This window comes from Vicia villosa, unplaced genomic scaffold (genome assembly GCF_029867415.1).
Source record: "Vicia villosa cultivar HV-30 ecotype Madison, WI unplaced genomic scaffold, Vvil1.0 ctg.000001F_1_1_3, whole genome shotgun sequence".
In the NCBI taxonomy this organism is placed as follows: Eukaryota; Viridiplantae; Streptophyta; class Magnoliopsida; order Fabales; family Fabaceae; genus Vicia; species Vicia villosa.
The window spans coordinates 113,362-127,243 of NW_026704932.1; the positions used below are offsets into that span (position 1 = coordinate 113,362).

Genomic DNA, 13,882 nt, shown 5'->3' on the forward strand with positions numbered 1-13,882 from the left:
TTCTATAACCTAGCTACAACAAATCCATACAATCTAATCTAGAATTACATAATCAAGTTCAACTAGCTTCAATTTACTAAAACAACTTCAACGTCAAGTAGGGTGAAACTGCAATATATTCTAGTTTTGTAGCAGAGAAGTTGACTTTGCCTTTATGATTTAAGACCACCAGAGTCCATATTATCTTGTCTTCACCATAGTATTATGCGTTGTTATTGATTTTTGTGGTGTCCCAAAGGAGAGGAGAACCTTAGTTAGCTGAGATGATTGGCAATAAGAACATGTGTTCTTGGCTTTCAATGGTTATTACTTATTACCCAAATGGGGAAATGAGGTTTCTGTCGGAAATTAATGAAAATCAATGCTCATGCTGTGTTCAAATATGACAAAGTTAAAAAGGATAATAAAGTGCTCCATATAGACAAAAGTGGAAATTGCCTTTAAATTTGTCTAAAGGAATTTTGGTCAGTTTTTGCACTAACCGTCCATTAGGGGAATTTGTCTTTAATATGTCAGTAGGAAATTTTGGTCCAGTTTTGCACTAAACATCCACTAGTGGAAATTGCCGTTAAATTTGTTTCAAGCTACTAAAAGTTTGAATTTCAAATTCAAAATATACAATACTTCATGAACCATTGTAATCTTATGCTGAAAAGGTGTTGTTTCATCAAGAGTTACAAACCTGTGAAACAACACATGCATGGCCTATAAATACATTATTCAGAATTCAAAAATAATTCATTCAATTCGTACATCTTGTTCATTATTCCAGACACTCTTCCTTATGACACAATAGATTAGCACATGCTGGCATTAGTTACATGAAGAGACTAATTAAATCTGAATTGATATCATGTAATATAAATGATTTTCAAAAATGTGAATTATGTGTTAAATCAAAGATGATTAAGAAACCTTTCAAAAGTTCTGAAATAAATACAAATCTACTTGATCTTGTATATTCAAATTTGTGCGAATTTAATGGCATGTTAACTTGTAGGAGAAATAGATACTTGATTACATTCATCGACGATTCTTCTAGATACACATGTGTTTATCTATTAAAGCATAAAGATGATGCTTTTAATTCCTTTAATGTTTATAAAGCATAAGTGGAAAATCAATTAAGTAGAAGTATAAAAGTCATTAAGAGTGATAGCGGCAGTAAATACTTTTCTACTGAATTTGATGCATTTTGTGAAGACATGAAATAATACATAAATGCTCTTCATCTCGCACACCATAACAAAATGCCTGGCCGAAAGAAAGAATCTATCATATCAAGAGATGGTGAATTCCATGTTGATAGAATATAAACTACCACTTAATTTGTGGGGTGAGGCCTTACTATCCGCTTGCCACATATATAATAGAAACCCTTTAAGGAAAACTGGTATATCTCCATATGAGGTATGGAAAGGTAAAACACCAAATATCAGTTACTTTAAAGGGTAAGGGTGTGTAGCCTACTACAAAATCATGGACCCTAAAAGAACCAAGTTGGGTCTTCGAGGGATAAAATGTGCTTTTGTAGGGTATGAAAAAAATAGTAAATCATATAGACTTCTAAACTTAGAGTCTAATGTGATTGTAGAATCTCGGGATGTAGAATTCTTTGAGAATATTATCACTAAGGATAAAGAATCTGAGTCGACCTCCAATAAAGAATCTTGTGAAGAAGATTCCTCTCGGGTTGTAGAAATACAACCTGAAAGCACTACTCGGATCATTGAATCACAACCCTAGCCTAGGATAAGCAAGAGAGTCCAGAAAATAAAGAATCTAGGACCAGACAAAATTTATTGTCAAGTTATTTCTTTTTATCTAGTTGAAGGAAATTGTAAGAATTTTGTTCGAAGCATTCCTATTATTTTTCAAGTAGAGGATGGTTCTAAAACCTATAAGAGCAGTAGCTTCAAGGGAGTCTTCCTTTTGGAATGACACTATCCAAGATGAAATGGATTCAATTATGTCAAACCACACTTGGGAACTTGTTGATTTGCCAAAGGGGTCAAGGCCCGTTGAATGCAAGTGAGTGTTTAAAAGGAAGTATCATAGTGAGGGTACCTTATGCACCAGTGGCAAGGACAATCAAAATTAGATTGTTGTTTTCCTTAGTCTCTTTGAATTACCTTATAGTTCATCAAATGGATGTTAAAACATCATTCCTAAATGGAGACCCCGGTGAGGAAATCTACATGGAACAACGAGAAGACTAGGTGCTTCCTGGAAATGAACAAAAGGCGTGTAAGCTTGTCAAATCTTTATATGGCTTAAAACATAACCAATAACCAAAAGGTTTCTAACTTCCACTTTCAAGATGAAAGATCTTGGACTTGTAGATACTATTTTAGGGATAAAAGTAAAGCGAAATAGTAGGAGTTATGAACTTATTCAAACACATTACATTGAAAAAATTCTTGATAAGTTCAAACACCTAAACTTTAAAGAAGTAACCACTCCATTTGATCATGTCGTCAAACCTCAAAAGAACATTGGAAGAGAAGTGGCCCAATTGGAATGTGCAAGTGCAATAGGGTGCCTAATGTATTGAATGCAATGTACCAGACCCGATATATCATTTGTAGTTAGTAAAATGAGTAGATTTACTATTAATCCAAATAATGAACATTAGAAGTGAAATTTCTGGTACAAGAACAACACATGCTAACACAATTATCTCACATGATGTCAAGAAAGATGTTACGAATCTGGAAATAGACCAGACTCATCAGACTGAAATTGATACTTTAGTAAAATTGTAGAATGATAAACAACAAAGAGAATTGTTAACCCAGTTCAGTGCAACAACATCTAATCTGGGGGCTACCAACCCATGAAGGAAATTTACTATTAGTAGTATTAATTCAAACCAAAAATCATGGTTAAGGGTTCAAGAAAACAAGAAAAACCAACGTCCATACAAAAAAGGAGACCTAAATACTCATAGACAAGCATCATGTTCTAATGAAACATGGATATTAATAAAAGCTCAAAGAGGGTTAACAAATGCTCACACACTCACAAGGTGAAATGACTATTTGGCTACGGTAGTTGTGCTTAAAATGAAACAAAATGTCTTGATCTTTTTCATGCTTTCATACAATCAACACAACACAACTAATAGATTAAACATAATAAAATCTGGTTAAAACAAAGATTATGGCCTCCAACATATATGAACAATGGAAAGCTACCTCACATTTGGGGTTGGGAAACTAAAGTGATTCAATCATTAAGCAGGTAATGCAAAAGAATGAAAGATATGGTAATTATACAAATGAAAAGTTTCCTAAACATGTTATGCTATAGAAAGCGATAAATGAGTACCTTGAATGATACAACTTCAAAAATATCATTACCATACATTCGCAGGTTGAAACACTCAAATTTGGAAAATCACCTAAAATATTTCTTAAGCGAACGGACCAAAATTGTGACGACAAACAACCACAAAAGAAAATAAAATATTTTTATTTCAGAAAATAATATATTATTTTAGAAGTCTAAAAATATTTTTTGTGTATTTTTTGGATTTTTAAAACTATTTTTAATTAATTTAACAAAGAAATTAAAATAAAATAGAAAATAAAATAGAAAATAAAAGGATACTGATCCTGTGTGGTTGGATTGAGGGAGTATGGTGTGCATGCATGATCTGAAACGTTGGATGACTCATTAAATGAGATCAGATGGTCCAGAAATTGAGGCACGTGGTAAAAGCTACACCTGCAAAGCACTTGATTAGTGTAAAGTTTAAAAAAGTACGCGCGCTGCTGAACCAATGGGAGGAAGACACGTCTTCGTCTTCAACCTTCAGACAAGGCTTTTAACAGCGCTTTTGTAAAAAAGCGCTATTGTAAGTGAACCCTAAATCTGCAAAATAACGAATAGGGGTAAACAAGCATAAAAATCAGGCGCGATGGCACCATTGAATTCGTCTTGTTCCACTGAATGTAACCATGTCCTTAATTTTGCTTAATTTTGGCCCTAATGAAAAACCCTAATTTTGAACTAAGCAAACCCTAAAATGGTATATGACACAAACAACCATTAAAGTCCAATTGAAGCTCCAGAAACGACCAGAGCTTCAAACCAAACACAATTATGCATCTACATCTTGTTAAATGTGCGTGAATGATGAGATATAAGTTGATTTTAGTTTGAACAAACCGTGGCCTAGGTAGCTCGATTTATGAGGTTTCAAGACTTGGAAATGATTGAGATATGTTCAGTAATGCTTGAGGAAAGTGTTTAAGTGTTTAGTTTGTATTGAAAATGGATTAAACTCAGAATTCGAATTTTGAATTTCCTTGAAATTTTTAAAGTGTTACAAGCATGGTACAAGCATAAGCATAGCTCTGAATTCGTGTCTCTCTTGTTACTGAACTAAGATAGCTTATTTATAAGCTATGTGTGCTTAGAATTGAAGCTAACTTGCAGCTAGTTGCCTTTGTTGAAACTTTGGTTTTTTAATATTAAAAACCTTTGAAAACTTGACCAAGTCTTGCCCTCCTTCAATGCACCTGCCTTGCCCTTCAATTCTCTGCAGAAGATGAAGATTTCTTAGGGGTGAGTCATGCTTGGAAGTTAAGCTACCATTATCCATGCATTTTCCTTTTAATTTTAATCTTAAAGTAAGATAAAATCATGCAAAAAATGGATAAAAAAAGGTATGGGCTTAGTCTTGGTCGTGGGAGGCCCATGGTAACATGGAAATGATGTTTGAATGCTGAAAACTTGGCCCCTTTTGGAAAAAATGCAATTTTGAACAATGTTGGTTTCATGCATTTTCCCAAAATTTAGCCAACTTCAACAAGGTGTAAATCCCTCAATTTTTGTCATATGAAGGAGATCTTGCACTTTTTGGAAACCTCAAAGAGTCCTCTAACCAATGTCTTTGGTCTCATGTCAAAATGATTTTTGAAGCTCCTTGTGTGTCCTTTTGAAAAAAGTGTCTTTTTGTTGACTTTGAAAATGACCTGTAATGTCTTTGGTCATATTTTTCAAATGGTGAATCCAATGACCATGGGATCAATGGCATTTGAAAGATAATTGAATTTCCTTCAAAACAAGCTTTGGTTTGAATTTTTTGGATGAAGGATGAGAGAGTTATGATCAGTCAAAGTTGAGTTGACTTTTCAGGCAAAAACCCTAATTTTGAATCTTAGGGTTTTGTTGATTTTTGATCTTTCCTTGATGAATTATGATCATCCAATGATCAAATGATGAATCCTTTGACAAAATATGGACTTTGACAAAAAAATTCATTTTTGACTGTCTGTTGACTTTTTTGGTCAAACGGGTCGTCTGTTGACTGTTTGAGCTGCTGACGGTGCGTCTGAGTGAATTGAAGTTTGAAAATTTGTATGATGGTACTTTGAGATATATGGATGTGTATGAAATCCATTTGAGCTCTCAAAAACTTGTTGCTCCTGTAAAACAAGAAAAACCCTGATTAGGGACTGTTTGTGTAGGAGACAGTTAAGCGTACCTGATTTTTGTGCAGTGTTGAGTCTCTGCTAATCGCGTGATATTCAGAAGACTTCTAGCACAAAGATCTTGGAATTTTGAATTGTGAAAGATTGATTTGATTGATGGTACAAAACACTGAGAATTGTACTGCCAGCAGTTTGGCTGTCGACTGACTGTTCAGGTATTGACGTAGCAGTTAGAGTGAAAAATCAACAGTCAAAGTTAATTTTCTTTTTTGTTGTTTTTTGTTTTTGTTTTATGTGAAAAATGAAAGTTTATTTACATGACTTGTTAGGGAAAAAAAAAACATAGACATAATAAATAACTAATATTTACTGTTACCAGTACAGTCTGAGTTTCCTGATTCTGCGCCTGCAAAAAGATTTAACTCTGTACCAATTGTGTCAGTACTATTTATCTGTAAATAAATAAATAGCATGTGTGAATTAATAAACAGCATTTGGCGTTTGCGTAAGAATAAATTCAACTGCAAGCCAAATTACTGTATAAGAAAAATTCTAAAAACTAAGTATTTCATATGTCAGGATATTTGTTGAAATAAAAATCCATGATTATATGAGACTCTTAATTTTCAGATTGGAGTTTTCTTGAAAAAAGATGCGGGCAAATTTTGGGGTATAACAGATGGACGCGGAGAAAGAGAGGGACGAAGATGGAGAATGAAGATGACTGATTCAATGTGGAGAAAGAGGGAAAGATGAACCCTAATTTTATGAGGGTGGATCCAGTCAGCGCCACCGTGTCCAATGCAGCATTGCCCAGTCAGCTAGTGTGGTAACAAGGAGTGGTAAATCCATGTTTTGGGTTTTATAAGGGGTGTTTGGTAAAAAAAATCATTCAGGGGGGGCAAACCGAATCTCGCTATATTGGTAGGGGGTGAAGTATATTAAACCCTTTTTTTAATTTATTTTTTAAATACACTTGGAATTGTATTTATTTTTTTGCTAATTTTAATTATTATTTTTAATTTATTTATTTGTTTTTATTTACTTTTTTATTAATATTTATAAATTAATGATTAAAACAGTACCTTAAGGCTTAATGCCCAATGTCTTTTTTTGTAGTCCATTAAATCATATTTTGAAATGCATAGTGTAAAAGAGTTATATAAACTCTTTTAGTTGGAGTAATGTTTTCGATGTGAGACTTGTCTTTTTCAGCTTTGCAGTATCACACTCAAGTCTCACTTGTCTTTATGTACTACAATTCTTTCACTTCCAATTTTTTCTTGTGTTTTATGTGTTCCTGTATCTATCTAAAAATTCACCAAAGAATCTTAAATCACATCAAGAACATAAAGTTCAGTACCAACATATTTCAAAGAACCTTGAACATTTGTCTCACTTTTGTTAACAACCTGCATCTCCGCACCCACCGTATCGAGCATAACCTGTTGAACGCAATTTGAGTCACAAACTTTCCGCACCTTTACCATCACTTATCCTCAATATAAAACCTATATGAAACTAAAAAAAAGTAAAAAATACATAAACAAAAGCAAACTCACAACACAGAGCTTCTTAGTACTCTTAATAGTAGTCTTAAAATTCTCCAAACGAGCCACTGTATACAACAACAACAAAACACATGAAATCCATAACACAATTTAAGAAAGGGTAAAACATAAAACACACCAGACATGCCAGCTTTAAGACAGAAAAAAATAGTCTCAACAAATCGAGATCTAAGACCCAATGTGCCAACGATCTTTGTCATTGGAGAAAAAAGCTCTGCATTTTGAATCTGCTTTCATGTTTTTAGCTCTGCATTTTGTTCATTGGTTGGGTTGACCATGTTGGACTGAATTGGATTATGAAGTAGCAGAGAGAAATTTAGAAAGCATGTGAGAAGAAAAAACTGTAGTTTTTGGTAGAAATTGAGTCCCACATCGAATGTTTTAGAGAAAACTTTAGTGTTTATAAGCCACCCACACATATGGATTTATGAACAGAAAACATGCTTTGTAAAATGGACTACTCTTGTAACAAAAATTGGTATTGGCCCAAATGTAATGTTTTTATAATTTAAAAAAAATAATTAAAATAATTTAAGAAAACAAAAAGAAATAATATAAATAAGTAAAAAAATTAAAAATAAAAATAAAAATAAAGAAAATATATGTGGCATAAAAAAATAATTAAAAGATAAAAAAATACCATGTGGACTATTACGTACGCAACTAAATAGAATCTTTTCTGCAATGTGGCAATCAGGGGGTATTTGAAGGAATCTGAAAGTTGCGAGGGGGAGTTTAAAAAAAAAAACTTTATCAGGGGCTAAAAACAAAACTCTCTAACATTACATGAGAGTTTGTATATTTAACCCTAAAAAGAATTTAAAAAAAAAATTTAAAGGTGATATTGTTCATGGAGTCGATCCCCAATAACTGCATTTTTTGGATTTTTAAAACTGTGCTACTTTTTACCTCGGTTTTAACAAAAACCGAGGGGTGAAGACCTGTTAAATATTTTTAAGAATTAAAAGGTGATAAAGTGTAGTTGTTGGGATTCGAAGACGTGTCCTCTAAATACATTATATCTCAGTTTTTAGCAAATCGAGGTAATAGATCATAAAAAAATTTAAAAGGTGATAAAATGTAGTTGATGGGATTCGAAGACGCGTCCTCTAAATACTTTTCCCCTCGATTTCCAGCAAACCTCTATGTAGTATTTTTTAAAAAATAAATTAAAATGTGACGCGTCTATTTTAGATTTTTGTTGGGTGAAGTGAAATATTCTATCATAAAATGTATTATTTGTTATAGTGACAAAAGATTTCCTTGATAAATTTTACAATTCCACCCTTTCTAGAATTACAAAATATATCCTCACACACAAAAGAACTTTTCTCACAAATAGGGGTAGAAATAGGCTGGACCGAGCTAGGCTTTGCCAAGCCTAAGCCTGACCTGTCAAAAAAATTGAAGCCTAAGCCTAGCCTGTAGCCTGTCATAGGCTTATTTTTTAGGCCTGAGCCTGGCCTTTTTGAAGGTTTGATTAGCCTATTAGCCTATATAAAAGCCTATTTGTTTTAGACATATATAAATAAACAACTAAAATAATATTTAAATAGACCAACTAACTAAAAGAACTTATGAGAACAATGTTCATCCGGTGTTTTCATCTTATTTTCACAAGTTCTTCAAGATAACTAAATTTTATTAATGCATTTTAATTCAAAGTACAAAACATAACATAATGATGATACAAAAGTATTCATATTTATTTAAATAGGCCGGCCTAATAGGCTTAAAATACTTTTTTAGGGCATCAGGTCTAGCCTTTTTAACTAAATAGGCTTATAAAAAATCCTAGGCCTTTTCTATTTAAAAATAATGTGTAGCCTGGCCTGAGCCTATATAGGCTAGCATGTAGGCCCCCTGTTATCGGCCTGACCTATTTCCACCCCTACTCACAAAGGCATTTATCTAAAACATTTAGTGAGAGAAAGTTAAATAAAATTTTAGAGAGAGAGAGAGAGTGTGTGTATGAGAGATGAAAGTGTCAAAACATGATTCTGGATCGTTTGAAATGAGAAATGAAACATCTATTTATAGGCCCGAGGTTGGCTCAAAATGGAATTTGCAATCAATGCATTTTACCGTTATCTGATCAATTAGAGCCTATTCATAATCAATTAGATGGTGCAAATATACATTTGTAAGTTCTCAAAATGGAAGGTTAAGATATCTAGCTGTTGCACATAATCAAGGCGCGTTCAAACTAACTTGGGACTTAAGTTTGTGAATTTCTAATCAATTGGACATATGCTCTAATCGATTAGAAAAGTCAAAATTTCTCCCATGGTTATTTTGACTCCTCCCCATTCATCTGATACAACGTTGCAGAGCGTCCAATCAAACTTTTTGAAAATATAATCTCTCTCTTTCCACCGAGGTCATTTCCAAGTGAACCTAACCTATAGTAGTCTCCTCCATCACGTGACAATCATTAATCTAATTACCAAATTTTAAATATTTAGAAATACAAACTTGGGATCCTCCTTTTTTCTCCTCCGGAACTTAATCTCATTAAAATTCCTTAGCATCAACCAAGAAGAGATGTCAGTATAAATTAATCCTCTTAATTTCCGCCCAAGTCTCCCATTTCTCCACCTCCCTAGAGCTAGCATAAACCCCTATTAACATCCTATTATGATTATTACCATTACTAACATTAACATGGAGAACATGTTGATTTTCCTAATCTCAGGTGATATTTAAGTAATCTTTTTTCCACTTCAACCAAATACCTCCAGCAAATCCCCGAATATCTATTCTCATATTTTTGCAAAACCCTGGATGTCTAATACTATTATTGGCCTTAACACCACTACATCTTGAAGAGAAACTATAATTTACATGTCGTCCGCATTTGCCACATATGTATTACTCTTTTTATCCTCATCTAGTCCGTCATGGGTAGAAAGCTTTTCGGTTGCACCTCGGTTTGCAGTCCTATTATGTCACCTAAAATATCTTGCGAACTCGAACGACAAGTGGTGATGTGTGTAAAGCTCATATGGGAAATTGTAGAAGTAGGCGAAGTAATGTGTTACTCCCTCTGGTCCCATTTATAAGAAAAAATTCTTTTTCAGATACATTGAATAAATAATGTATCTGGACAACATACTGTCTAGATACATTATTTATTCAATGTATCTAAAAAGAGAATCTTTTCTTATAAATAAAACCGGAGGTAGAGTATTCATTATCTAAACTACTATTAATTAAATGAAAATTAAATAAAAAATTCAAATGAATAAATAAGATGCCGCATATTCAAACTCGCACTCCTGTAATTGATGTCATTTTACCTTTATCTTTTACCCCCTTTAGAGATGTGAGCTCAAAAGAGTTGACCAACATTTAATTGCTATTAGTATTGTTGGGCCATTTTTAAATTTTTGTTGTGGGGACAATAACTCAGTTAGATTTTTTTGATATACTGGGAGGAAATTAAACCGGTTCGATTATTGTTAGGGAAAAGATATCTTTACACCCATTTCAACAACTTACACCGTATAAGTTTGCATAAAATATATTACTTTATTTTTTTATTAATTTATATTATTTTGAAATTTGTGCAACCAATATTTTCCTTTGTTATTCCATACGGTGTAATAAAATGGCAGTGTACAAATAGCACACTCTTATTGTTATCATGTTGAATGGTCCTCTTTGCAGTCCTATTTATTTTGGTCAAAGAGGATTTTTGTTGACTAATTTCTATATATTTTGGAAACAGACTCTTACACTTATAAATCAAATCACACTATAATACAAATCTTCAAAATTAAGTATTGAAATATCATTTGATTTGATTGATTTTTTTCTTAATGGCCTGTTTTATTTTATTGTTTTCAACCAAATGGCCTATGATTTAATTGTGTTTGTGGATTTTAATAAAATTTGTACTTTAAAAAATTCAAAATCAAATCATATCGATGCAATTTTCTGAAGTTATTTATTACTCACTATTTGGTGTGAATTGATTAAATATATAACTTGTAGAAAAAAAAGATTTTAATTTTGATTTATACAAGTTAAATTTATAAATGATTTTATAATTTCAAATATTATAATTGAAAGTATTTGACTTTTTTTTTTGTTGGTAATTGCAATCTTTTGGTTTAAAAAAATCAAAACAAATATCATCATTTATCATTCTTTTCGATGAAAATAAATTTCGTCATTCAGTAATAAGTGTTGTCATATTAACATAAAATTTCCTTATGGCTAATTGACTTTTCACATTTAAACACAAACTTTTCAATTATTAGTCTTATATATCGACCTATTAACACACTTCATGTCAAACAATTTCTATTTCCAAACCCTAACATTCACTTAACCTAACCATATAAAATCATAATATCGCTGGTTCACTATACACACTCTCTTCATCTACTTTTTTTTTTTCTTCTGTTGTTGTTATTCAAATGGGATTCAAAACTAATATTAAACTATCTGTTTTTTCTATCTTGATCCTCTTTATAATCCCAGCTCTAGTATCTGCAGAGTGCACATGTGATGAAGAAGATGAGGATAGAGACATAGCCAAAGCCCTACGTTACAAAATAGCAGCTTTAATATCTATAATGGTGGCAAGTGCAATCGGTGTTTGTATACCACTTCTTGGAAAAGTGATACCAGCTTTAAGTCCGGAAAAAGATATATTTTTTGTCATCAAAGCCTTTGCTGCTGGTGTGATATTATCAACCGGTTTCATTCATGTGCTTCCAGATGCTTTTGAGAATCTTACTTCTCCTTGTTTAAAGGAACATCCTTGGGGTGATTTTCCTTTCACAGGTTTTGTGGCAATGTGTACTGCTATGGGGACTCTTATGGTGGAGACTTATGCTACTTCTTATTTTCAAAATCAGTACTCTAAGAAGACACCGAAACAAGACAAAAATCATACAGATGTGGAGAAGGATGCTGAGCATGAAGGACATGTTCATGTTCATACTCATGCCTCACATGGTCATGTTCATGGCCATGTTTCTTCGGATTCATCGTCAGAACTTCTTCGTCATAGGGTTATATCACAGGTAATAATATACTACAAATTTATTTGTTTTATCATATCTTATTGATTGATATATGCTTAACTTTTAGGTTAAATTGGATTGTTTTTTGATTTTGTTATAGGTATTGGAGTTGGGGATTATTGTTCACTCGGTTATAATAGGAATTTCTCTAGGTGCTTCTGAGAGTCCTAAAACCATAAGACCACTAGTAGGTGCCTTGACTTTTCATCAATTCTTTGAAGGCATGGGACTTGGAAGTTGCATAACTCAGGTACTTATTGTCCTATATAATGTCCCATATCTTAAACATAAACACATAAAAAAAAATTGATTCATTATAGTGAGAAATTCAATAACTATGTGCAATCATTGCAGGCAAATTTCAAGAATCTATCTATTATGGTCATGGGATTGTTCTTTGCTTTGACAACTCCAATTGGAATTGGAATTGGTATAGGGATCACTAGTGTTTATGATGAAAACAGTCCAACAGCCCTTATAGTTGAAGGAATCTTCAATGCAGCTTCAGCTGGTATCTTAATCTATATGGCACTTGTAGATCTTCTTGCTGCTGATTTTATGAACCCAAGGATGCAAAAGAGTGGTAAACTTCGATTAGGGTGCAATGTATCGCTTCTATTAGGAGCTGGTGCTATGTCTCTTATAGCCAAATGGGCTTAGAGGTTTATATAATTTTTAGTTTAATTTTTCTATTAGGAATCAATGTCTCTTGTTGTAAAATTATATTTCAATAGAACTGTTTTGGTGTGTTTTAGTCAAATTCTATAACCTAGCTACAACAAATCCATACAATCTAATCTAGAATTACATAATCAAGTTCAACTAGCTTCAATTTACTAAAACAACTTCAACGTCAAGTAGGGTGAAACTGCAATATATTCTAGTTTTGTAGCAGAGAAGTTGACTTTGCCTTTATGATTTAAGACCACCAGAGTCCATATTATCTTGTCTTCACCATAGTATTATGCGTTGTTATTGATTTTTGTGGTGTCCCAAAGGAGAGGAGAACCTTAGTTAGCTGAGATGATTGGCAATAAGAACATGTGTTCTTGGCTTTCAATGGTTATTACTTATTACCCAAATGGGGAAATGAGGTTTCTGTCGGAAATTAATGAAAATCAATGCTCATGCTGTGTTCAAATATGACAAAGTTAAAAAGGATAATAAAGTGCTCCATATAGACAAAAGTGGAAATTGCCTTTAAATTTGTCTAAAGGAATTTTGGTCAGTTTTTGCACTAACCGTCCATTAGGGGAATTTGTCTTTAATATGTCAGTAGGAAATTTTGGTCCAGTTTTGCACTAAACATCCACTAGTGGAAATTGCCGTTAAATTTGTTTCAAGCTACTAAAAGTTTGAATTTCAAATTCAAAATATACAATACTTCATGAACCATTGTAATCTTATGCTGAAAAGGTGTTGTTTCATCAAGAGTTACAAACCTGTGAAACAACACATGCATGGCCTATAAATACATTATTCAGAATTCAAAAATAATTCATTCAATTCGTACATCTTGTTCATTATTCCAGACACTCTTCCTTATGACACAATAGATTAGCACATGCTGGCATTAGTTACATGAAGAGACTAATTAAATCTGAATTGATATCATGTAATATAAATGATTTTCAAAAATGTGAATTATGTGTTAAATCAAAGATGATTAAGAAACCTTTCAAAAGTTCTGAAATAAATACAAATCTACTTGATCTTGTATATTCAAATTTGTGCGAATTTAATGGCATGTTAACTTGTAGGAGAAATAGATACTTGATTACATTCATCGACGATTCTTCTAGATACACATGTGTTTATCTATTAAAGCATAAAG

The 13,882-nt window shown here is 32.6% G+C and overlaps 1 protein-coding gene across 1 annotated transcript; it reads left to right on the forward strand.

The window, feature by feature from the left end:
* The first annotated feature begins 11,358 nt into the window (after window positions 1-11,358).
* On the forward strand, window positions 11,359-12,808 carry LOC131621308 (zinc transporter 8-like). The gene is made up of 3 exons (XM_058892354.1): window positions 11,359-12,048; window positions 12,149-12,298; window positions 12,403-12,808. The coding sequence occupies exons 1-3, from the start codon at window positions 11,437-11,439 to the stop codon at window positions 12,706-12,708; spliced, it is 1,068 nt and encodes a 355-aa protein (XP_058748337.1). The 5' UTR covers window positions 11,359-11,436; the 3' UTR covers window positions 12,709-12,808.
* Window positions 12,809-13,882: the final 1,074 nt, after the last annotated feature.

Bases quoted from the DNA above. Each gene is read 5' to 3' on its own strand.
- LOC131621308 (XM_058892354.1), top strand. From the start codon at position 11,437: ATGGGATTCAAAACTAATATTAAACTATCTGTTTTTTCTATCTTGATC. The intron at 12,049-12,148 runs GTAATAATATAC...ATTTTGTTATAG, and splicing joins GTCATAGGGTTATATCACAG to GTATTGGAGTTGGGGATTAT. The intron at 12,299-12,402 runs GTACTTATTGTC...CAATCATTGCAG, and splicing joins TTGGAAGTTGCATAACTCAG to GCAAATTTCAAGAATCTATC.